The sequence below is a fragment of the Sapajus apella genome, unplaced genomic scaffold, assembly GCF_009761245.1.
Source record: "Sapajus apella isolate SASKATOON/1434 unplaced genomic scaffold, GSC_monkey_1.0 scaffold44, whole genome shotgun sequence".
Classification (NCBI taxonomy): domain Eukaryota; kingdom Metazoa; phylum Chordata; class Mammalia; order Primates; family Cebidae; genus Sapajus; species Sapajus apella.
In genome coordinates this window covers 1,701,293-1,726,788 of record NW_022436984.1, presented here as the reverse complement: position 1 = coordinate 1,726,788, position 25,496 = coordinate 1,701,293, and the positions used below count along the sequence as shown (strand labels likewise).

At 37.1% G+C, this 25,496-nt stretch overlaps 1 protein-coding gene across 5 annotated transcripts in view; it reads right to left on the bottom strand.

The window, feature by feature from the left end:
- Positions 1-25,496, bottom strand: part of BABAM2 (BRISC and BRCA1 A complex member 2) — a 450,034-nt gene that overhangs the window by 284,476 nt on the left and 140,062 nt on the right. For all 5 annotated transcript variants that reach the window (XM_032239490.1, XM_032239488.1, XM_032239489.1 and 2 more), the window contains exons 5-6: positions 22,511-22,705; positions 1,442-1,516 (exon numbers count right to left, since the gene is read on the bottom strand). In XM_032239490.1, coding sequence (XP_032095381.1) covers positions 1,442-1,516; positions 22,511-22,705 — 270 coding nt within the window. The remainder of the gene's footprint in view (positions 1-1,441; positions 1,517-22,510; positions 22,706-25,496) is intronic.

Below are 25,496 nucleotides of genomic sequence, written 5' to 3'. Positions count from 1 at the left end.
ACATTTGGGGAAGTCGAGGTGGGAAGACCACTGAGACCCTTTCTCTACAAAAAATTAAAAATTAGGCACAGTTGTGCATGCCTGTGGTCCCAGCTACTCAGAAGGCTGAGGTGGGCGAATCACTGTAGCTTGGGAGTTTGAGGCTGGGGTGAGCTATGGTCACACCACTGCACTCCAGCTTGGGTGACAGAACAAGGCCATGTCTCCAAAACAAAAAAAAAGATGAAATTTATTAAAAAAAAAATTCTCCAATCTTCTCTATGGTCTATAGTTTATATTCTACTAAATCATACCTACGACTATTATCAAAATTAATATCTAATATTATTTACTAATTAGTACAATATGCAGGCGAACTTGTACAAAGATCCTGTCTTTTCTCTACGCAGTTATAAACACCATTAACTCTCTGAACAACATCAAATTAGGAAGGTAGAAATTTTTCTTACACGAGATTGCAATTAAACAACCATAGGCTCAAATACAGGGCAGAGGAAGGCAGCCAAATCTTAAATCACAACCAAATCCTCATCTATGATGAACCTAGGCCTTTGTCTTAAAGCTCCCTTTTCAGAACTTGCTTCCTAGTCCATTTATACTTTCTCTCACACCAACCACGGCCGAGTGACTTGGATGCTACTTCTCTGCAAAGCATTTTCAGGCCTCTCCCCAAAACAGCTGTTCCCCAGGCCACACTTTGCCTGCATCATATTTTAAGGAATGTCATGTACGCTGTTCTAAATGGATTCTGGGTCTCTTCTGGACAGTCTAACTCTGAAGGTGCCTGAGAGCAACTATTAACATAAAGAAAATGAAACACCCTTTAGTGCAGCGTGGTTAATATGCAGTGCTACCTACCGAATATTATCGCCTCAGTCTCCCGAATAGCTGACATTACAGGCACGTGCCACCATGCCTGGCTAATTTTTGTATATTTTTGTGGAGATGGGTTTTCACCATGTTGGCCAGGCTGCTCTCAAACTCCTAACCTCAGGTGATCCGCCCACCTCAGTCTCCCAAAGAGCTGGGATTACAGTGTGAGCCACCATGCCCAGCCAAGGGCCAGAACCTTGAAGCCACTTGCTAGGGTGTTTGTAGAATGGAGTGGTGGCTAATATGCAGCCCTAATATTTCATATTAGACAATTTATATGAGAGTCTTTCATCCCAATAACATTATTAAATAAAAGTGATTTTTTCCCAGAGTTTAATTCACTTATAATAGAAATTTTATATGGAAAACTCACTTCTAAATAACTTTTAAAGTTACTATTTTAGCTTTTAGAAAACAAAATAGCTCAGTGGAACTTCATATAAGAAATATTTTTAGTAGAATTCATCATGTGAACAAAATGCTGACAAACCAGTCACACAAATATTGAGTTAAATAATTACTTTAAAAGCTTACTTATAGTCTCATACTGATAATCATATATTTTTACCTTGAGGAGATATGTGGGGATATTGCTGAAATCCACTGGCAACTTCAAAAGAAAACGAGCTGAAAATTCACCAGTCTGTAAAAAGAAAGTTATAATAATAAGATTAAAATCAAAAATAGATGATGAAGTGACAATTATAGCCAAGGCCACAAGTTCAACCTGTTCAAAATGCAGGCATCTTTAATTTGGTTTTCCTAACATTAGGCAAGAAAAGAAGGTTGGAAAAGTAGGGGAGGATCAAAAAGAGTTCTTAAATTATTAGTTACTAAAAAGCACAATTAGAATTTTTTAAATCTGGATTTTAAGTGTACAATAAAATTATAATGTAGCAGTACTGCCGTTTTGTTTCTTAAAAGTATGAAAAGAATATATGAATGTATGATTTTTTTTTAATCCAAAACTATAAAGACAGGCCTACCCATTTGATACATTTGTTTTTATTAAAGCATTCAGACCACTTCACTAATATTTATAAACAACAAGGCTGATGGCATACACCACCATCCTCTCTGTAGTACATCTGGAACTATATGCAAAGGTCAGACTTCTACCTACCAGTGGGTATCCAAAATAAGTTTCCCATCTCTGGAAAGTCCACTATATGATTATCATTAACTGATTTTTTTCATAATTCCCTCCAGGAACTAATCTCTATAGGAAAGAGGTACAGAGGTTTGCCAATTTAAAACATTTAACTAAGCTATAAATAATAGCTTCTGTTTGCTAAAACAGAAAACTCATTTAAAAGAAAAACATTTGCCTCTCAATTTTTATGACAGAAAAAGCTAAGGAATCACATTTTTTTTTATTTTGCATTGGCTAGAGGAGGAGTTTTCCAGGTAGGTCATGCCAAGATCTTGGCGTGCTAGAGAACCTCTGCAAAGGCAAGAAAGATGTGTCCTGAGCTGGCTGAATTCTCAGTCTTCCATCTTGTCTCACTGCAAGTGTGCAGCTCAGCCTGGTATTTTACTAGATATACTTGAAAAAAGAACACCAAAAATGATCCAGAACTACTCAGAGTGGATGTCTATTCTTTTCATTTTGTAACTACCAAAGGGTTCCCTCTCTTTAAAAACTGAGCAGCACAAACTCCCTCAAACACATCTTAAAACATAGCAAGCATTTACAAATATTTTTATGAGTGGGTGGATGAATGCACATAGGCACACATGCATAGCACTTTGGACAATTTCACAATAGTTGCCACTCCAGTCTACAAACACCCTAGCAAGTGGTTTCAAGGTTCTGAGCCTTGGTCAGATATGGTGGCTCATGCCTGTAATCCCAACACTTTGGGAGGTCGAGGCAGGTAGATCACCTGAAGTCAGGAGTTCAAGACCAGCATGGCCAACGTGGTGAAACCCCATCTCCACTAAAAAATACAAAAATTAGCTGGGTATGGGGGCACATGCCTGTAATCCCAGCTACTCAGGAGGCTGAGGCAGGAGAACTGCTTGAACCCAGGAGGCAGAGTTTGCAGTGAGCCGATATTGCACCATTGCACTCCAGGCCAGGCAACAAGAGCGAATCTCCGACCCCCCCAAAAAAAGGTCTGGCCCTAATTTTAAAACTCTGATCTAAAGCCTTGAAAATGCAGACAGAAATATAAACCTTGAGCTCTGAAGATAACAATGATAACTAATATCTGCCTGATTGTTTGTTTTATGGCTTACAACATCTTTTAACTTACATCAACCTCTGGCTAAGGACAGAGCATTTCTTCATTACCATAACTCTAACCCTGTGACAGAAAAGGCAGAAATGAGAATTAAATGGACAGATTCAAAGGTAAGGCAATCCAGTGTGTGAGTGACAGAGGCCACAATGCCACCAGAAATGCCAATGGTGAGAAACAGGCTGGATGCTCAGAGCTGAGTAACTATTCTCAGAATTGAATGCCATTATGTGCAGGCTACTCACAACTCAACACTTGGGAGAATTCTTAAGAGTCATGAAGGATCTACAGATAGTTCATCATGGTGGGTGGGAGAAGGTTTGTGAGACCCTATTATAATTCTTGCCTTCTGTTGTATAGTCCAAGATTATCAAAAAGGTGTGGTTTTGGTATTATGTTAAGCTCCTATAGGTCTCTAAAACTAACATACTCTGCTAAGTGTGGTTCTTTGGATCAAGACACAGCTGGACCTAAAAGGGTCTGTTTTTAAGTACAAGGGGTCATACTTTGAAAGGGGCAAGTGCAGAGGTAACAATAATACCACACAGTTAAATGAGGGCTGGTAAGAGGGACACCCAGCCAAGTGAGAGTTTGGGGCTATAAAAGTAAAGACAGAAAAGTCTTCCCTTAGTGCTGTGTACAGTGCTACAGAAGGACCACTCATCAAAGAATACATGCTCCTGGCCGGGCACAGTGGTCATCCCTGTAATCCCAGCACTTTGCGAGGCTGAGGCGGGTGAACCACGAGGTCAGGAGTTAGAGACCAGCCTGGCCAACATGGTGAAATCACATCTCTAATAAAAATACAACAATTAGCCGGGCGTGGTGCACATAGGCACACATGCACAGCACTTTAGACAATTTTGCAACAGCATGTCTTTATTCCCAGCTACTCGGGAGGCTGAGGCAGAAGAATCGCTTGAACCTGGGAAGCGGAAGTCACATTAAGCCGAGATCGCACCACTGCACTCCAGCCTAGGTGACATAGCGTGACTCTGTCTCAAAAAAAAAAAAAAAAAAAAATGTTCCCAACAACTGTCCACATTCTCTTTCTCCTATAAAATTAATTTTCCCTTGTTTACTCAATCACTCCCATCAGCACGTAAACATCATTTTTTAAATGTCTCCATTCACTTTATAACCTTCTGCAGCTCCCATTTCATTTCTCTGTTTTACTTTAAAAAATAATTCCAGAGAGAGATCCAAGATGGCTGATCACTAGCAGCTCGGGATTGCAGCAGAGAAGGAGAGGACGCCACACTTTCAGATCAATTTTTGTTGCTCACCCACCAGGAGATTCCCAGCGGAGGAGCCCCACGTGTCGCCGGCACGACTCTTGAGGCCGGTGAGGCGGTTTTGCCGCTGCCTTGGTGTGGCGGTTCTTGGTGCCCAGTCAGAAAAGCACCATCAATCTTAAAGCCGCTGTTTTGGCCGGCACAGTGGGTTGCTCAGATTCTAGCGCCGGGAATCAACAAGTTGGACGTCCATTCAGAAACCCAACTATAAAGACGGTAATTATAAAGACCACAGATGGATAAATTTATACTAAGGGAAGAAACCAGCCTAAAAAGGCTGAGAATACCCAAAATCAGAATGCCTCTCCCTCTGCAGGGGAATCACAGTTCCTCATCAGCAACAGAACAAGGCCTGATGGAGAAAGACTGTGTTCCATTAGCAGAAGCAGACTTTAAAAAGTGGTTGATAAGAAACTTCTGGGAATTAAAAGAACTTGTTCTAACCCAATGCAAAGAAACTAAGAACTTTGAAAAAAGGTTTGACGAAATGTTAACAATAACACACAATTTAGAGAGGAATATAAGTGAATTAATGGAGCTGAAAAATACAACACGAGAACTTCGCGAACTATGCACAAGTTTTAACAGCCGAATTGATCAAGCAGAAGAAAAGATATCAGAGGTCGAAGAACAACTTCATGAAATAAAACAAAAAGACAAGATTAGAGAAAAAAGGATAAAAAAGAACGAGCAAAGTCTCCAAGAAATATGGGACTATGTGAAAAGACCTAATCTATGCTTGATACCTAATCTACGTGTACCTGAATGTGACGAAGAGAATCAATCCAAGCTGGAAAATATGCTTCAGGATATTATTCAGGAAAACTTTCCCAACCTAGCAAGGCAGGACAATATTCAACTCCAGGAAATACAGAGAACACCACAAAAATATTCCTCAAGAAGACCAACCTCAAGGCACATAATCGCCAGATTCACCAGGGTTGAAACAAAAGAGAAAATACTGAGGGCAGCCAGAAAGGTCAGGTTACCCATAAAGGGAAGCCCATCAGACTCACAGCAGATCTCTCAGCAGAAACCCTACAAGACAGAAGAGAGTGGGGGCCAATATTCAACATCCTTAAAGAAAAGAACTTTCAACCCAGAATTTTACATCCAGCCAAACTAAGCTTCATAAGCGAAGGAAAAATAAAATCTTTTGTGAACAAGCAAGCACTCAGAGATTTCATCACCACCAGGCCTGCTTTACAAGAGCTTCTGAAAGAACCACTACAAATAGAAAGGAACAACCAGTATCAGCCTTTCTAAAAAATACCAAAAAATAAAGAACATCAACATAATTAAGAAATTGCATCAACTAATGGGCAAAACAGCCCGCTAACATTAAATGACAGTATCAAACACACATATATTGTTATTAATTCTAAATTTAAATCGACTAAATCCCCCAATCCAAAGACACAGACAGGCAAAAAAAGCCAAGACCCATTGGTATGCTACATCCAGATCCACCTCACATGCAAGGATACACAAAGACTCAAAACAAAGGTATGGAGAAAAATTTACCAACCAAATGGAGAGCAAAAATAAATAAATAGAAAGCAGGAGTTGCAATTTTTGCTGATAAAATAGATTTCAAAGCAACGAAGATCAAAAGAAGCAAAGAAGGATATTACATAAAGATAAAAGGATCAATGTAACAAGAAGAGCTAAAGATCCTAAATATATATGCACCCAATACAGAAATACCCAGATACATAAGACTTATAAAGAGACTTGGACCCCCACACAAGAATAGTGGGAGACTTCAACATCAATATTAGACAGATCAATGAGACAGAAAGTTAACATCGATATTCAGGACTTGAACTCAGATCCAGAACAAGTAGATTTAATTAACATTTATAGAACTCTCCACTTTAAATACACAAAATATACACTCTTATCAGTACTACATCACACATATTTACAGGTTTAAGTGAAATATTGGTTGGCTGCTTGTTAATTATTTTCTTCCCTCATTTTTTTTTTTAATGTCTCTATTATTAAACACAATTACAGGCATACCCAGTTTTAGACTGCATTCTAGCCCAGGCAATAAAGCAACACCCCTGTTCTCTCTCCCTCTTCCTCTTCCTCTTTCTTCCTTTCCTTTATTCTTTTTCTTTTTTTTTATTATTTTTCTTTCTTTCTCTCGTTCTTCCTCTAAAAAAAAATAATAAAAAAATAAAAAATAAAAAATAATTCCTTATAAAAATTAATCTACATTTCAGGTCTACATTTCCTCGTTTATTATTTTCTTAAGCCCTCTCCAGTTAGCCCTTCCCTACCACTACTCCACCAAAACAGGTCCTCAAGGTCATCAATGACCTCCCCATTGCCAAATTCAATGATCATTTCTTGGTCTTCATCTTAAGTGTTCTACCAGAAGCATTATGACATCGCTAATCACTCTTTTCTTTTTTTACTTGGTAAAACATTCTTTACTTGGTTTCCAAAGTCCCAGTTTCTCTACCTTACTGGCCTTCCCTCTGGTCTCAACCCCCGAACACTGGAGTTTGGGGTATGCCTAGGCTTAACTCTAAGATTCCTTTTCTTTATTTTATGCTCAGAGGATCTCATCCAAGCTCATGACTTTAAATAATATATATGCTGATGACTCCCAACTTGTGTATCTCCATCCCAGACCTTTTTTTAAATTCAAATTCCATTTATCAAACTCCTATAAATAAAACAAAATTCCTGATTTAGTGCTCTTCTCTTGATATTTATTCCTTATTTCAGTAAATAGCAATTCCATTCTTTCGGTCACTCAGGCCAAAAACCTAGAATCATTTTTGACTCCTATCTTTCCCTCTCACTCCACATTCAAAGTGGCAGCAAATCCTGTTAACTCTCCCTTCAAAATATATCCTGAGTCTTCCTTCAAAATATTGACGTTTTGGCCGGGCGCGGTGGCTCAAGCCTGTAATCCCAGCACTGTGGGAGGCCGAGGCAGGTGGATCATGAGGTCAAGAGATCGAGACCATCCTGGTCAACATGGTGAAACCCCGTCTCTACTAAAAATACAAAAAATTAGCGGGGCATGGTGGCGCGTGCCTGTAATCCCAGCGACTCAGGAGGCTGGGGCAGGAGAATTGCCTGAACCCAGGAGGCGGAGGTTGTGGTGAGCTGAGATCACGCCATTGCACTCCAGCCTGGGTAACAAGAGCGAAACTCCGTCTCAAAAAATATATATATATATTGACGTTTTGACTCTCCCTTCAAAATGTATCCTGAGTCCAACCACTTTTCACCACCTCCATAACCACCTGAACTGATCTCCAGCCTGGACAAAGGCAATTGCCCCTGTGTCAGCCATTGTTCGCCTGCAGTTTATTCTCATGACAACAGGCAGAGTGATTCTTTCAACACATCGCTTGGATTCTGATCCTTGTTTGCTCAAAACTCTCAAATGGTCAAGATTTAGCGCCTTCACAGAGTAATTTGACAAGGTAACAACTGAGCAAAGATGGAAAGAGGGTAAGAAACAAACTATGTGGATCTGAAGGACAAACACCCCAGGCAAAGAGAACAGCAAGTATAAAAAGGGTTGATGCATGAGTGTGCCTCCATGTTCAGGAGATGGCAAGAAGGTCAGAGTTACAGCAGCAAATAAGCACTAACATGGAACAAAGGCACCCAGAAACTCTCTCCTCGATGGTATGAGCAATTTCTAAACCCCTAGAGGATGTGCAACAACCATTCATAAAATTAGTGAATAAGAAAATGGCTACTATGACTATGTGGAACAACTGTTAAGTCATTCCTGGGGATATTGAGGCAAGCTTTTAAAAAGTACCATGGAATTCAAAGAGTTTGGGGAAGGGAGTTGGAGAGATGTTGATAAACCAAACTCAAGTTATTTCTTCATTTTCAGTGTATAAGTCAAACAACCTACCGATAAATAAATAACCATTTCTACCTACTAGTGTAAAATGTCAACCTGTAAGTTAAAATGCAATTTCAAAACTTTTGGTTTGTTAAACTCAGTGGTGTGTGTGTATATATATGCCTGTTTTTTACATATACATACATATATAAACAACAACAAAAGTGAAATGTAGGATTTTAAAAGTTAAAATAACTCTTGTACATATAAGGTAATAGGAAAGATAATTACATATTTAGCACTTGGACTCATTTGAACTGCTAGTTATTTTAGTCCATGCACTGCATTTTAGCTCTTTTGCCCTATTTTAGTTTGTACAATATATTTTTATTCTACCAGCTATTTTAGACCAACATTCTTTTAAAAACTCTCAGATGATCCCTACTTTATTCCTTCTCAAAATGTTGATCCTGGAATTAATATAAATTTGTGTTTATTGGCAACAGGCTGATTTACACAACTAATGTCATACTGAAAGAAATCTTGGTCCCAGGACTAATATAAATTTTTGTTTATCAGCAACAGGCTGATTTACAAAACTAAATTCATAAGAAAAGAAACAATACTATGAAGGGAATTTGGGAAACCATAAAAAGCACTTTATGATTGCCAACTTTCAAGCCTACCATACATTCCTTATTTTGCCATTAGAAGAACAAAGAAAACTCAACACTTGTTTCTGACAGCACTGGAAATGTTGAACACTAAGACTCAAGAATTCAGTTTTCCATTCTGGCACTGATTTTCCTTGTGACCTATAAGCTAATCATCTTCTCTGAAACTGAGTACATGATAATTTTAAAACAATCTTAATGTAAAATTAAGTTATAAACAGTAAATGAAGAGCAAAACAAGTGAAAACTCCTTGTTCCACCTCAGATAATGACTTTCGTGTGGTTTTATATTTGAATTTCCAACAGCTATTCAAGCAATTTATGGTCACTCGGTTGTAATGTCAAAGATTGCTTTCACAGCAATCTTTTCTGTAAGCTGAAAATGAGACATTTAGATGCCGCCAAGTGAACAGAATAATTTGATTTTTTTTTTTTTTTTAACTGTCCTTGGTCAAAATCTTCTCTTGGATAGATGTAGAAAATTATCTAACCTATGACTGTTAAAATGTCAGCCTTTCTGCCAACTGCCTTAATGGCAATTTCCCCAGCATTAGCAATAAATATGTGCATCTTTCCTTTTTTCAAGTTATAGTACGTTGGCAAGTAACTTAAACTAACGAGAATCTCAGTTTTGGCAGTTTATTAGGTCTAAGCTTTTCTTCTGGTAATCACAGTTGTGATCGTTTTTTTCTCCTTTTAGAAGTGACAGGTAGATATTTTGTGCAGAATGGAGTCCAAGTTCAGGTTGCTCTGTAAGGGAAATTTTTATTTCCTTTCTTAGAGACACTTCCCTTGTCAACAAACAAGCTTTTATCTGAAATTGACAGCTCTTACCACTTAGATAGCTAATAGCTAAGAAACACTCAAGAGTGATTATAACTTTAGCTGCGTGACAAACTGGTAAAGCTGATTCTTCAAATGGACTCTGAAAACCAGTAAGCCTAAATCTGGAGATTGTTCCTTAGCACATGCATAAATACACACTACATGTGAAAAGGAAACTCAAAGTTAGTCTAATTAGAATTTTATAATTTACAAAATGTTTTCTAAAATATGTCATTTAACTATCCCCAGAACCCTGCTTGGTAGATAAAATTTATTTATATCCATTTTAGAAATGAGAACACTGAGGCTTAGAACAGTCAAGAAACTTGCCTATTGAGAGAGCATAACAAGGAGTCACAGAGCTCAATCTCAAGACTCAAGGCCTATTCATCCATTCATGACGACGTATTAAGGGCCTAAAATATGTCAAGTAGTCTGCTAGACATTGTAAACTAGTAAGTAAAAGACATAGGACCACTGCCCTTATGGAGCTTACAGTCTAGTAGGTGAGTCAGACATAAATTAAAGCAATCACTCCTATAAATTATAACCTGTGTGGAGAAATGGAAACACTTAAACACTGTTAGTGGGAATGAAAGTTAATTCAGGCAGGTGAGGAGCAGTTTGAAGACTTCTCAAAGAACTAAAAATAGAACTACCATTTGATCCAGCAATGCTACTACTGGGTATATACCCAAAGGAAAATAAATCACTCTACCAAAAGGACACCTGCACTTGTATGTTTATTACAGCACTGTTTACAATAGCAAAGACATGGAAACTACCTTGTCTTAAGGGTGCCCATCAATGGTGAATTAGATTTTTTAAATGTGGTACGTATATACCATAGACTACTACACAGAAATAAAAACAGAACAAAATCATGTCCTCTGCAGCAAAATGGATGTAGCTGGAGATCATTGTCCTAAGGAAACTAATGCAGAAACAGAAAACCATATACCACATGTTTTCACTTTTAAGTGGGAGCTAAACACTGGGTACACACGGACATAACCATGGGAACAACAGACAAGGGGGACTCCAAAAGGTGGGAGGAAAGAAAGGGAACAAGAGTTGAAAAACTTCCTATTGAGTACTAATTCAGTATTTGGGTGACAGGATCAACAGAAACCAAAACCTTAACATCATACAACATAACCCTATAGTAAACCTGTACATGTACTCCCTGAATCTAAAATAAAAAATTAATAAAATAAAATAAATTATAATCTATGATAAACGCTATCAAAGGGCACAGTGCTCCGAGAGCAAATTCCAGGAAGAAATGAACCATCTAGGGTTGGGGGCTCATTACTTTGAGGGAATTTTTTTTAAAGCTAAGTCAAAAGACCAGAAGGAAAAGTAAATAACACCAGACAGGAAAAGTCTAAAGAAGAAAAGCAATGAGAGGGAACTGTATATAAAGCATAATTTTTCTCTGGTCACTGATGAGTTTCTCCTTATGTTTGGTTATCAGTATTTTTACCATAATGTTTTGTTTTAATTCTTCCTTGCATTTATCCCAGCTGGGGTTTGTTGAGCTTCTTCAATCTGTACATTTGTTTTTCACCATATTTGGAAATATATGTGCTATCTATTATTTCCTGCTTTCCTGTTTTCTCTTCCCCTTCTAGGACTCTAGTTTCCTATATGTTAAACATTTTGATACTATCCCATAATATCAAGGCTCTGCTTTCCCTTCTTCCAAGTATCAATGTGCATCCAGTATTTGCCTGCTTTGATCACTCTCTGGTGTTTTCAGACAAATGGCTTTATATTTTGCTCAGAGCTCTGAGCTGTTATTTGTGAAGAGTAAGGAGCTAGTTGGCCATTAAAAAAAGTACAACTTGACAGAAATTCTACAAATATGCTAATATACTATTTATAATACTGTGGAGAAACAACCATTTTCATATATTGCTGCTGGATTAATAAACCTGTATAAACTTTATAGAAGTCATTTTGACAATAAAATTATGAACACATAATCTTTGATCCAGTAATTCCATTTCTAATGGTTTACCTTACAGACATACCTGAACACATGCAGAGTGACACATATATACAAGATTATTACAGTATTGTTTATAATAGTGAAAGATTAGAAGCAAAACTAATGTCCAATAATAAAGTTCAGATTTAACAAATTATAATTCAATTGTACACGGTAATAACATACAACTGTATAAAGAAAAAGGGAGTTCTATACATGTTTATACAGGGAAAAAAATCTCTGAGCTAGATTAAGTCAAAAGAAAGGTCCAAGACAGTGTATAATAAACGTTACCATTTGCATAAAAAGGGGGAATATATATTAGTATTTGCTTATATATGCACAAACTAACTCTGAAAATTTATACTAGGAAAAAGATATATTAGTGCTTACCTGGATAGAAGGAAAGTGGTATGATTTGGGTGGACAAAGGACAAAGATGGGAGGGAGACTTTTCACTATGTTACTTTACATAGACTTTGGTTTTGAACAATATAAATATATTATCCATTCAAAAAACTTTTAAGGAATTAAAAAAATAAAACTAAAAGCATATATAATAAAATGTCCACAATTCATACATTATTCATTCATTCACTGATCAAATATTTCCTGAGCACATACTGTGCCAAGTACTAGGCTAGATAATGTAGATCTTAAGACAAAACAGTCTATGTGTCCTCAAGGAACTTAAAGTCTATTTGGACTAGACTGACAATTAAACAAAATAGTATGATGTAGTAAGTGTTTTGACAGAGATAGTCACAGGACGCTTTGGAAGTAATTCAGTTGGGACACTTAGTTTCCAGTGACAGAACTCCAATTCAAACTCAGTTGAATAAATAAAAGAGAATTTATTGAAAGGATATGAGGGATCTCATGAAACCTAAGGATAAAAATATAGCATGGCCTCAGTTCCAAAGATTCTAATGCCTACAGAATTTTCTCTTAGTCTCTTGTCTCTGCTGTGTCTGTACTTCATTTTCCTTTCTATTTGCCAGCTTCTGATTCTTTTGACTAGATGTTATTAGAAAAAAGGTCCCAGATTTACATGTTACAGACCAATTACTCATAAAGAAACCCATCTCATTTCCTCAGCACTAACTCCAAATTCCCAGGAAAGAATTCTGTTTGGCGTAGGTGAACCTCCCTGATCTAATCAACACATTTCCACAGTTCTTTGAAGTAAGTAAGTTAATGGTACCATAAGTTCTTGAAAATAACTGAAAAACTAGGAAACTCTTTTCTGAGGAAGGAAACAGATTGCATCATTTGTACATTTCTGAACACAATTTTTTAAACACCTGAAGACTTTTCTTACAGCATACTTGAAATGCAGAATTCTTTGTCTTTTAGTACGTGAAGAAAAGGTATTAAAACCCAATTCAGCTGGTCCTTTTACAATTGTCCATTTCCTCCATGGCGAGAACACTGTGCAAGGAGTGCACACTACATCTAAATGGTCACCAAAGAGATGGGGCAATGCACCCATGATTTCAGAACAAATGAGTGGCCTCACAAAGATAAGTAAGGTAGCATAATTAGAGTCATTCCCCACATGCTGTTCTGAAAGTTAGGCAAAGGAAATGGAAAGGATTTCCTTTGTGTTTCGTATGCTTCCTGAAAATAAGATCTTTTCCACTGGATACATCCTGCTGCTGAAAGAAACTTGAATTTTCTACTGATACCTCTACCATTTAAAACACAATAACAGAGTTCTTTTGAATGTCAGCATGATTTTAAAAGTTATCATTTTCAACTTTAATGTCTTGAGGTATAAAGTAATTTAGGTATGTACATTACTACTTTTTATTAATAAGGTTAAAAACCAGACATACAAGCTATCTTGTAAGCAAGATCTTAAGTATTTCCACTGACATACAAGTCAAAATTCAGTACAACAAATTCCATTACAAAAGCAATTAAAAAGGGAGCCACTGTCATGGTTCATTTATTTTAAATAATGTTCAACTCTTAACAGTTCCATGTGGTTAAAAACAAAACTAAACAAATTTGGTCAGTTCCTTGGAGTATACTGTAGCATTATCTGACCACCACACTACACCCTTTCCAAAGGAGCTACCACGTGTTAATCCCCAAGTCAAATGCCACCAGGACATAACTCCCAAGCAGCAAAAATTAAAGGGGAATTACGGGTGAAGGTCCCTATATGCCCTGCTATATATAGCTAATTGGCATGACCAGAGCACCTACTATATCCTCATGGCCAGTAGGGAAAAGGCCATCCACTTCCAGGCTGCCCAGATATTTTGATCTTTCTCTTAGCAACTCTGGCCCTTCTCTCCTATCATACTAGACCAGTGCTGTCGGAGAAAAAAAATGTAAAGCACAAATGTGAGCCATATATATAATTTAAGATTATTTAACATTTTCTAATAGTCACATTTTAAAAGGCAAAAAGAGACAGGTGAAAAGTCAATAATGCATCCCAATATATCTAAAATATAACCATTTCCACATGCAATCAATATAAAAATTATTAATGAGATTTTTTTTAACTAATCCTTCAAACTCTGGTGTGTATTTCACATGCACACACATCTCAGTTCAGACTAGCCACATTTCAAATGCTCAATAGTCACATGTTTAACTAGAAGCTCCTGTATTGGACAGCATAGTTCTAGACATTTTCCCATTAACATTAATCCCCACATTAAGCTAAACACTCACTGCCGCAAATACCTAAAGACCTGCGTAAGCTACCAAATACCACAAACCTGAAAGATTCCTCACAAGCAGACTGATAAATGCCAGCTGGTTAATGGGAATGACCACAGGACAGCCTCTTTTGGCCAATGTCTTTTTCTTTTTCCTCCAAAAACTGTCTATACCTATTGCATTTACTTCCTCTTCTCCCCCCACTTCCTAATACTCTGAAATCTGTTCTCCCATCCTCAGATGTCCATCAAAACTGCTCCTGGTAAGAAAATTTTCACTTTGTTTTCTACACTTTATCTGCACCTTAGAGGTCACAGCTTCTATTGGTCCACATATGGTAACTTTATGATTAACAGCATTTTGAGAGGTCATACAGGAACAATCATTGAACTGGCACTTATTGAACACCTATTATAATAACTTACTTGAATGATATACCAAGAAGAGCTAATAATAATAATAATACTTTGTATTACTTGACTCCGTATTTATTTAACTCTCGGTTTCCCACACAAGATCTAATTTAACCTTTGTGTCAAGGTCCAGACAACAGTGTAGTTTTCTCCAGGCAAGTGACACATGGAAAACCTATAGTCACACAGAAAGAACTGGTGGCAGAATGAAAACCCAAAGCTCCTGCCCCCTAGATCACTCTTCCTCTCCAACATATCTTCAAATGGCCTCTGCGTAGAGGAGCTCAGACTCAAACACTGCTCAGATACTTTCCCTTTACACATAATATCTCAGCACGATGACACGATGGAAGCTTAAGACATTAACTCAAGGGAGGAGATACCACAAAATGGCTCCTTTCCTTTCTGTACAATATTTTTAATTGTTATCAGAGCTTAATGGATGAGCCAAAGATTTTTTAAATCTTACTAGGATTTGGGTCAAATACAAGCAAAAAAGTTAACTGTCTCATATCCCATTATAAAAGCATAAATCATTATTAAGGAAAAAATATGTTTTAAAAACTGCTTTATCTCACAGATCACCCATTGGTGATATTTATGTGTAAACTATGTAGTTTTGGAATATCTCAAAACTTACATTTCATATCTCAAAAAATAACACTTTAATCAAAATGTTAGGTACAATAAGCCAATTTTAAGTTCTGGGAATCAAAACAAAGCAAAATAAAATCCACAAATTTGCTTATTGTGCTTTGTTGCAATTAATAAACACTGTGTTTGAACATCTGTCCTCTCCAAAACTCACGCTGAAATTTAACCCCCAATGTGGCAGTATTGAGTGGTGGGGCCTTTCACGGGTTAACGGGTTAATGGATTCATGAATTATCATAGGCGAGGACCTAGTGGCTTTACAAGATGAGAAAGAGACCTAAGTGAGCATGTTAGCATGCTTAACCGTCTTGCCATGTGATGCCCTGAACCAGCTCGGGACTTTGCACAGAGTCCCCAACAGCAAGAAGGCTCTCACCAGATGCAGCCTCTCAACCTAGGACTTCTCAACTTCCATAACTATAAGGAATAAATTCCTTTTCTTTATAAGGTATTCATTTCAGGTTCTGTTGTAAGCAACACAAAATGGACTAAGACACACTGGTTCTTCTGATACACATGTCCATGACAAAAATATTAACAAGGCAATATAAAATGGGGATAATAAATAATAATAATAATAAAACAGAGGCCATATAAAATGAGACCTTAGGATTTACCCATTGAGAAAACGTAGGATGTATCATTGTTTTGATATGTCATATCAAAACAGGATATATGCTTTTAATAGTTCTTACATTATGGGAATTCATCACTTTAAAATTATGATCTTAAAAATAGCTCTGCTCAAACGGGTAGCAGTAGAGATCTTTGTGGTAATGGAATATCTGCATCTTGATTTCAATGGTGGTTACAGGAAATTACGTGTGTGATGAAATGGCACAGAACTATACACATACATTTCACCAATGTCAATTTCCTGGTTTCTATATTTTATTATAGTTACAGAAAATGCAACAACTGGGGGAAACTGAGTGAAGCATATTCAGGATCTCTACTTTGCAATTTACTATAAATCTATAATTATTTCAAAATAAAAATATTTGACAAAATATAAAATAATACATTTTTTAAAAATGACTCCAAGCATGGGCAGATGCATAGCGTTCTTCATTCTTAACATATAAGCTTATATTCCAATATGCATCTGTTTTCACCTGTTTAAAAAAAAAAAACAGGTGTTTCCTAAACATTATAGTTTTATAATTATTATTACTATTTCTTAAACATTATAAAACCAGCATAGACAAGGAATACAATACCTAAAAATCATTAAAGGAGATGAGCAAAGCAGTAAGGAGAAACAACTTGATAAAAAGAGAAAGGTAAAAAATTAAACAATGAAGAGTGGGTATTTTTTGTTAATGTTTACTTTCAAATGCGTGCTTGCTAAAACTCTCTAAATGGAGGTTCAGGGGGCAGGGAGAAGAGTGTCTGCACAGGGTGGGGAGAATGGTGTATTTCAAATTCACAGGCTTGTTAGAAGACTGATAGCAGAGGTTTTTCAACGCTTCATACTTTTAGAGCAGAAATGTTTTTAAGAATATAAATATACGTGGCAGAAAGAAAAATTCAGTGATGACAACAGTAAAGACCATCCTCTCTAATAGACACAGAACTGCGTAATGCAAAGGAATTAAATACTCATTCCCAGTCTTAGATTCCTTATAGCAAATATTTATCAGATGGACTACTTGGAACAGAAGAAACTAAAATACCTGAATTTCCATTCAGATCAGAGGGAACCCACTGATTCTTGTAATGTTTCATTTAGAGAATATACTATCCTCATGATTTAATTAATAAATATCCATCTATTTCATATTAAAGTGTCCTCATGTTTCAAAATGCCACTAAGACATAATAGATGTGTTTTACTGATCACAGCCAATTGAATATGTGCTTACAGTTCTTGTTCCCCATGTAGGTCATGCCCCTAAGTTTTCACCAGTCATACACCCCACTAACCATCTCTCCTGAGAGAGCCATCTACGTCCACCTTCCTTCAGGGTCTCGGTCAGCAGCTGACCAGTAAAGGCTTTCCTTGGTCACTCTCTTCCTCAGTCACTGGCTCTGCTGCTGAATGCTCATACAGCCTGCATATTCCATTTGAGTTGTAATCTATCCAGTATTGTTCAAATTCATTTTAAAGATATGGATTGAACCTTGTTAACTGGATTTTAACAGCCTCAGGAGCCAAAGCCATATCTGATCTACTTTTATCTTTAAACTCAAAACCTAGCATAGTAGACTTTCCATAAAAGCTATTAGTCCCATAGTGGCTTGGCCCTACTAAAGTGTATCATGTTAGTCTGGTGCAGCATTCCAGCACATAAAAATAATTATTAATGTTGATTCTGTTATCTCTCATAATATATATCTTTTTAAGCTGTGGGCTAGCAGAAAAAAGAAACACATACTTTGTATGGCTTTATTCAAGTCCCTAACAAAACCCTTAACAAGATAGGGTCAAAGGAAAAGCCCTGTGACATTGCACAAAACACCTGAGGCTGACAAGAGTTATACCCAAAGTTTTAGATGGAACTTTAGATCCCAACAACTAAGAAAAGAGCATAAGTCAGTGGAATCCTAAGAAAGAATAACCAAGTGCTTCATTGAAAATGAAAATATCATCTAAGTCTACGATATTTACCTACCTTAAAGAAGTCAAGTAAGTTTGTCATGACAGTTTTCCATTTACCCGACTATTTTTCCAATTGTCTACTGCATTCTTATTTAAATTTTTGCAAATCATCTACTTAAAGATCTGAGCTTAATTTCTTAAAAAATCTCCAGGATATTTTTACTTCTAACAGTCTTCTAGGATTTTTCTGCTTCTCCAAAAGATAATGTCCCAGAGAGCCTATCTGCAAGTTTCTTCAGTATCCTGAAATGGTTTCCTTTAGAGCTTCCATAAGGCATGCAGCCTTGCCACCACCTTGATTTTGGCCCAGGGAGACCCATTTCAGACTTCTGCCCTTCAGAACTATGACATAATAAATGTGTGGCCTTAAGCCAACCAAATTAGTGGTAATTTTTACAGCAGCAGTAGGAAACTAATATAGTCCCTGATCCAAAAAAAATCTTGGCTCAAAATCAAGCTCCTTTCTTTCTGTCAAGGTCCAGTATTTATCTCCAGATTCTTGATCTAGATTTTGATTCCACTAGCAGGCTGTCCTTTAACATATTCCTGAACCCTCATGCCAAGCTCTAATTTGTTCATCCCTCAAGACTCACTTTTATACTCTGTTTCTTGACCTGCTCCCTGGTTTCAACTCATATATAGTCTCAGGTGTCATTTCTACTAGGCCTTCCCTAGGCCTGGTAAGCTTAACCTCGGTCTACTTTGCCTTGTTCAAGGATTCTCAGTTTCTTTACTTGACCTGAATCCATAACCATTGCCAATCCATAACCAATGTTTAAAAGCTTCTTAATATCCAATCAAAATAAACTGGGATAAGTATAGCAGTAGCAGGTTTTGTAAGTAAAGAAAGAAATATCAGTAACATTAAATAGAAGTTTAAAAAATACTATAAATACAAACTATCTGCCTGAAATGAATTTAAACTTCTACACCTAGACGAACTACAACTCAAGTATTAGCTGAGCCACTGAACATTTTGAAAATTATTAGGTAACAAAGGATGCCATAAAACTGGATTATATTCAACTTCAGCCTTAACATTAAAAAGAGGGAATAAGGCAGAAAGGCAAATCCTAAAAACTGAAGACTGGTTAGTTTGACAGCTATTCCTGTTTTCAGATGAGCTTGTCAGCACTAAAGACAACACAGGTTCACCAAGAAGTCATGTCAATTAATCTAACATCCATTTATGTAAGGACAATTAAGTTGATTATTTAATAAGGAAAATGCTGGGGATAAAGGATAAACCAAGTTCAACAAAGTTTTCCTTACTAACCATATAAACAGATTAACATTTCAAAATAATCAATAGTTTAAGCCTTGAACCATGCATTGTTGGCAGGAATGTAAAATAGTGCAGTAGTTAAGGAAAGCAGTAGGGAAATTCCCCAAAAAATTAAAAATAGAATTACTATATAATCTAGAAATCCCTCTTGTAGGTATATATCCCAAAGAACTCAAAGCAGAATCTCAAAGAGATGGCTGCACACCTAAGTTCAATGTAGCATTATTCACAAAAGCCAAGAAGTAGAAACAACCCAAATAATAAAGTGATTGCCAAGAGCTGGGGGTGGGAGGAGGAATTAGTGTTTAATGGGTTAGTTTGCAAGACTAAAAAGTTCTAGAGCTCGGTTGCACAACAATGTGAATATAGTTAACACTACTGAAGTGCACACTTAAAAATAGAAAAGAACGAAAATTGAGTGTTATGTCTTTTACTACAATATAAATTTAAGACTTTACAAAAGGAAAAAAACCTTGAACTGAACAAACAACATGATTCGTAATAAGAAAAATTTTCGTCATGCTGATTCAAAGGTATTAATCATGTGTAAAACCTTGAAATCATAACCTTTAAAAAAAAGTCAAAGAGGCCAGGCATGGTGGCTCACGTCTGTAATCTCAGCACTTTGGGAGGCCGAGGTTGGATGGATCACCTGAGGTCAGGAGTTCAAGACCAGCCTGACCAATATGGTGAAACCCCATCTTTACTAAAAATACAAAAATTAGCCAGACATGGTGGTATGCACTTGTAGTCCCAGCTACTCAGGAGGCTGAGACAGAAGAATTGCTTGAACCCAGGAGGCGGAGGTTGCAGTGAGCCAAGATTGTGCCACTTCACTCCAGCCTGGGCAACAGAGCAAGACTCTGTCTCAAAAAAAGAAAAAGAAAACGCTGAAGAATAAAAGGGAGCATGTATTTAGCCAAGGAAAGACAGTGAAACCTAAAGGAATTAGCAGAGATGAGCACCTAAACGTATTCGTGCTTAATTCGAGTTTATTCATTCATTCATTCAACAAATGTTTATAGAATAGCAATGAGGTGGGAAACACTGCTCCAGGTGTTTGTGATTTGCCAGTGAACAAAACAAAGATCCCCGCCCTCATGAGATTTTATATTCCAATGTGGACAGACACACAATAAACATAATAAATAAGTGTGGTAGGCTCCCTCTAAGTGGCTCCCAATGGTCCCTAGTATTCACACTTATATGTAATTCCGTGTGTGTGTGTGTGTGTGTGTGTGTGTAGGTGTGTGTAGGAGGGTGTGTAGGTATGTTGGGAAGGTGGAATACTGGACCTAACAAATAGAATACAGCAAAAGTGATGGCCTGTTACTTTCAAGATTTGGTTATAAAAGACTGTGACTTCTATCTTGCTCACATATTCCCTCTTGCTCTCACCTACTTGCTTGCACTGAATCTTGTGCACTGCCCTGTAGAGAGGCTAGGAGCTGAAGGTGGCCTCCAGACAACAGCCAGCACTGGAACTGAGGCCCTCAGTTCAACAACCGATGAGGAATGGAATTATGCCAACAACCACATGCATGCATTTATAATGACTCCATCTCCAGTTGAGCCCTGAGATGACTAGCGCCCTTGCCAACACTTCAAGCACAGCCTGTAAGGCAAAGGGCTTACCCAGATTGCTGCCAAAAACTATGATAATAAATGTTATTGTTAGAAAGAAAGTTTTGGAATGATTATTTTACATAGCAACATATAATTAATACATTAATTAATTATATGGCATGTTAAAAGGAGATGCAAAAAAACCATGTGGAGCAAAGTAAAGAGTGCAGGAGAGGGTACAGGCGCAAGTCACAATGTTTAAAGGGGGTATTACCAATACTTACACATGAATGCTTACAGCAGCATTATTCATAAAAGTCAAAAAGTGGAAACAATCCAAGTGGCCATTCACTGGTAAATGGATAAACAAAATGTTGAACATCTATTCAATGGAATATTATTCAGCCATAAAGAGAAATGAAGTAGTGATACATGCCACAACATGGATGAACCTCAAACACAGGCTAAGTGAAAGAAATCAGTCACAAAAAAACCACATACTGTAGTATGATTCCGTCACAAAAAATGTCCAGAAAAGAACATTTATAGAAATAGAAAGTAGTTTAGTGATTGACTAAGGCTGGAGGTGGGAACAAGAGTAACTGTAAGTGGACATGAGGGATCTGACTGGGGTGATGGAACCATTCTAAAACTGGATAATGGTGGTGGTTGCTCAAATCAGCAAATTTTTTAAAAAATCATTTTTAACTGTACACTTAAAACAGGTGAATTTATGATATGTAAATTATACCTCAAAACGGCTGCTGAGGGTGTTAACAGGGCATCATTGAGAACACAACCTTAGAAGTTTGAAGGAAGAATAGTACTAGCCATGTGCATATCTGAGGGAAACATACCTGACCACAGAGAGCCTATGCAAAGACTCTTGGGCAGGAGAATACCTGGTGTGCCGGCAGCACAGCGGGGAGCTGAATTTGAAAGAGGAAGGTAGGAGATGAACAGATGGAATTAATGATGGATGGAAGATGGCGGTGATGGGAATTACAGTTTTTTATACCACTAGAAAGACTTTAGTTTTTACCATGGGAGAAAAAAGAAAAGTACAGAAGGTTCTGGGAAGAGGAGTGGTAAGATCTGACTTGAATTTTTAAAGGATCACGTAATTGTAAATTACAAAAAGAAAATATAAAAGGCACCATGTAAACTAGCTGTTTCCAGAGTGACTGACCTCTCTTACCTGACCAGGAAATTAGAGAAGTCTTCCATTCAAAGGAAGGGGAAACTTGTTAGTGTCTCACAATGTGACCTGCAAGCCATATACATCAGAACGACATGGAGGTTGGGAGCAGGTACAGGCCCTCACGTTCCACCTCTGACTGCTGAATATCTGGGGCTGTGGATGAGACTCTGAACCTTATAAACTTCCCAGATAATATCTTTGAGAAACACAATGAACTAGACAAACATTAAGGTCTCTTTAAACTCTACATTATGAGAAACATATACAGGCTAACTAGACCACATTTATCTAAAGAAATGACTAGGATTTACAAATGGACATCTGAATTGATTATTTTATTATAGATGAATCTTTTTTCCCATTCTCAAAACTCCTTACCCAGTTGTTTTTTTTCCCAGCATAAATTTCCATGTTCTCTCCATATTGTGGCTCTTCCAGTAATGTCTGGTATTCAAACATGAGGCGGGAGCTCTCCCGGAGGCGGCTACATTGGAACTGGTGATACTGTTGCACAAGTTCCTTCACCACAAGTAAGAGACATTCAGGATTTGAAGGATTCCAGGAGGCAAGATTCTGTAGAAGTCAAAACAAATAAAAGACCAGTTAAAAATGATATTTCATATAAATCCAGTATCACATTCACACATTGATGTAGAGGAAAAGAGTAATAGAAATAAATCTAAGAGGAACAGACTACTTCTAGTTAGCCATAAACCCAGAGAGGAAGTTAGAGAAATCTTTTGATATTGGCAATTTCTCCTGCCTTCTAAAAAATCCTTGCAGAAAAATCGAGGAGGAATTCCATCATGAATAGGCAGAAACAGTGAAGTGTAAAGCCGGGTAGTAACAAAACAAGAAACTTAAATATCCTAGAAGACCATAATTTTAGCCCTGGAAGACTTAATTTGTTTCTTATTCTTTTATAATTTTAATTTTTTTCTATCTCTACCTAAATTCAGCATTATATGCTAAAGTAATTCAACTCAGATCCACAGACCATCTGTATCTGTAATACCAGATATAAATAAACGCTCTGTAAACACTAGAGCCTCACAGAAATATAAGCACAATGGTGACAGGCCTGAAAAAGACAGGAATAAAATAGAGACAAGGGAAAATGTCTTCTAAATGCGTAAATCTGAGTAACCATAGTTCATCCATCAGTCAGTCTTCCAAGTAAAAAGGGATAAGGAAAAAGCAGCTAGTTCAGCTTGGAACTCAATCACCTCATGATTTTCCTTGAGACAATGTACTTTGGTATGCAGTAGCCCTCCACGTGTACTTCTCATTGTGCCACACAGAATATTGAAAGCATGTGTACTCAAGGGTTATGACTTTATAAAATTCATAGTTTTTATTACTTCATCAAAGACATTCTTAAGTGAATTGTTGTTTTTTTAACTGAGTATGTGTGACAACAGATAATAAGATAACTGAGTATAGCTTGATGTCTGCTGTGGTCAATGACAAGTCATCACTTTTGCCCACCACTGCTCCTGCAATGTAAATGCAAACACTAACACTGTAAAAAAGAAGTAATAATATCATAATATGATTATGAACACAGTTTTGACTTTGCAGACCCCTGAAATGGTCTCAAGGATCCCCAGGGGTCTGCAGACTACACTCCGAGAACCATTAACACGACTTTATATTGTCTTAAGGACAAACCAAGCATCATTTCTATCAAAAGAAAACAAAGAAAAAGTGGCTGGGCACAGTAGGTCACACCTGTAATCCCAGCACTCTGGGAGGCCGAGGCGGGTGGATTGCCAGAGCTCAGGAGTTTGCAACCAGGCTAAGCAACAGGGTAAAATCCCATCTCTACTAAAAGAAATACAAAAAATTAGCCAGGTGTGGCAGCATATGCCTGTAGTCCCAGCTATCCGGGAGGCTGAGGCAAGAGAATTGCTTGAAACCGGGAAGCAGAGGTTGCAGTGAGCCGATATGGAGCCACTGCACTCCAGCCTGGGCAACAGAGCAAGATTCCATCTCAAAAACAAAACAAAACAAACAAACAAAAAAAAAAAAAAAAAAAACAAAGAAAAAGTAAAGGAATGCATATTTTTAAAGGAATTACTTTGCTTGACTGAGTGGGTTGATTTATAGGAACTAAATGTCAGTGGGGAAATCGGTAAGTGTTCTTTCATTTATGGGAAAAATAGGTCTTAGGGTGTTCCAATAAAGACAATGAACAGAAGAAAAGGTAAGAGCTTCAGCATTATACAGTGAATAAGAGGGGTATCTTGATATGAAAGTGATTTGATAAGTACAAAGTTTTCACTGGCAAATCTGTTGACCTCAATAGCTGGAAACTCCTTCATAGCTGTTGAAGACTAAATTCAAAGTATCAACGGGATATAACAACATTGCACAAAACTTAAAATGATCTTAACATAGCTTTCTATGCATTTCCTTCAGAGAGCATTGCCAAACATTTATAAGCAAGAATAATACACAATATTCCATTTCTTGGTCAAGTATTCCTTACCAGTCCTTGCTTCCTACTAGGGCAAAAAGAAAAAGCTTTAGTCGTCATGATTTATATTTTTAAAATTCTGTAATTTCTCCTTAGCTGTTTGTACGTTACAAGCCTATATCCAAACAATTTTTTAAAAATTATGAAAACACATAAGTTGGCAACATACCTTACCAACTTGAATTCATTTCAAGTGATTCAAACTAATTGTTAAAGACATACCAACCAGTCTCCTTCCACTAAAATACAATTCCCTTTTCGATCTCCTTGCCATTAAAGGCACACTCACTGGAAAATACTCCCATCGAGGATAGTTTAGCGATACTAAACAGGATAAAAATTCCTCTAGTATTGCTACATGACCACTTTTACTTGTTAGGTAATTTGTGGTTTGAACCACTTTGCCTAGAAGGGGAGAAAACAGAAGATACATAAAGTTTCAGTTACTCCCTAAGAATAGGGCACATTTTAAAAACAGGTCTAGCAATACAAGGCTTCAGAGCTTTCCATTCTCCTGAGTAGGAGATAGAGAAAAATGCCCAAAGCTCCTTCAGGGAACGACAAGGAGGAGGCATAAATTAGCAGGTGTCTATGAAAAAGGGAAAAATAAATGTTTCTCTCTCTAGTCACAAAGTTCTTCCTCTATTCTTTTTGGTAACGCTTGAAGGAAGAAATCTGAAATTAGGATGGCCACAAAGAGTAGCCACAGGGCACATCACATATTAACAGAGAAAAGAGAATACTAAGAGGATTCCAAAAATGAGAAATGAAAAATGAATTCAGAGAAAGTGATAAAACATAGTCAAAGAAAATAAACAAAAGCAAAAGAAAATTCACTACTATTTTAAAATAGAAACTTCACTGATGCTCACTAAAACACCTATG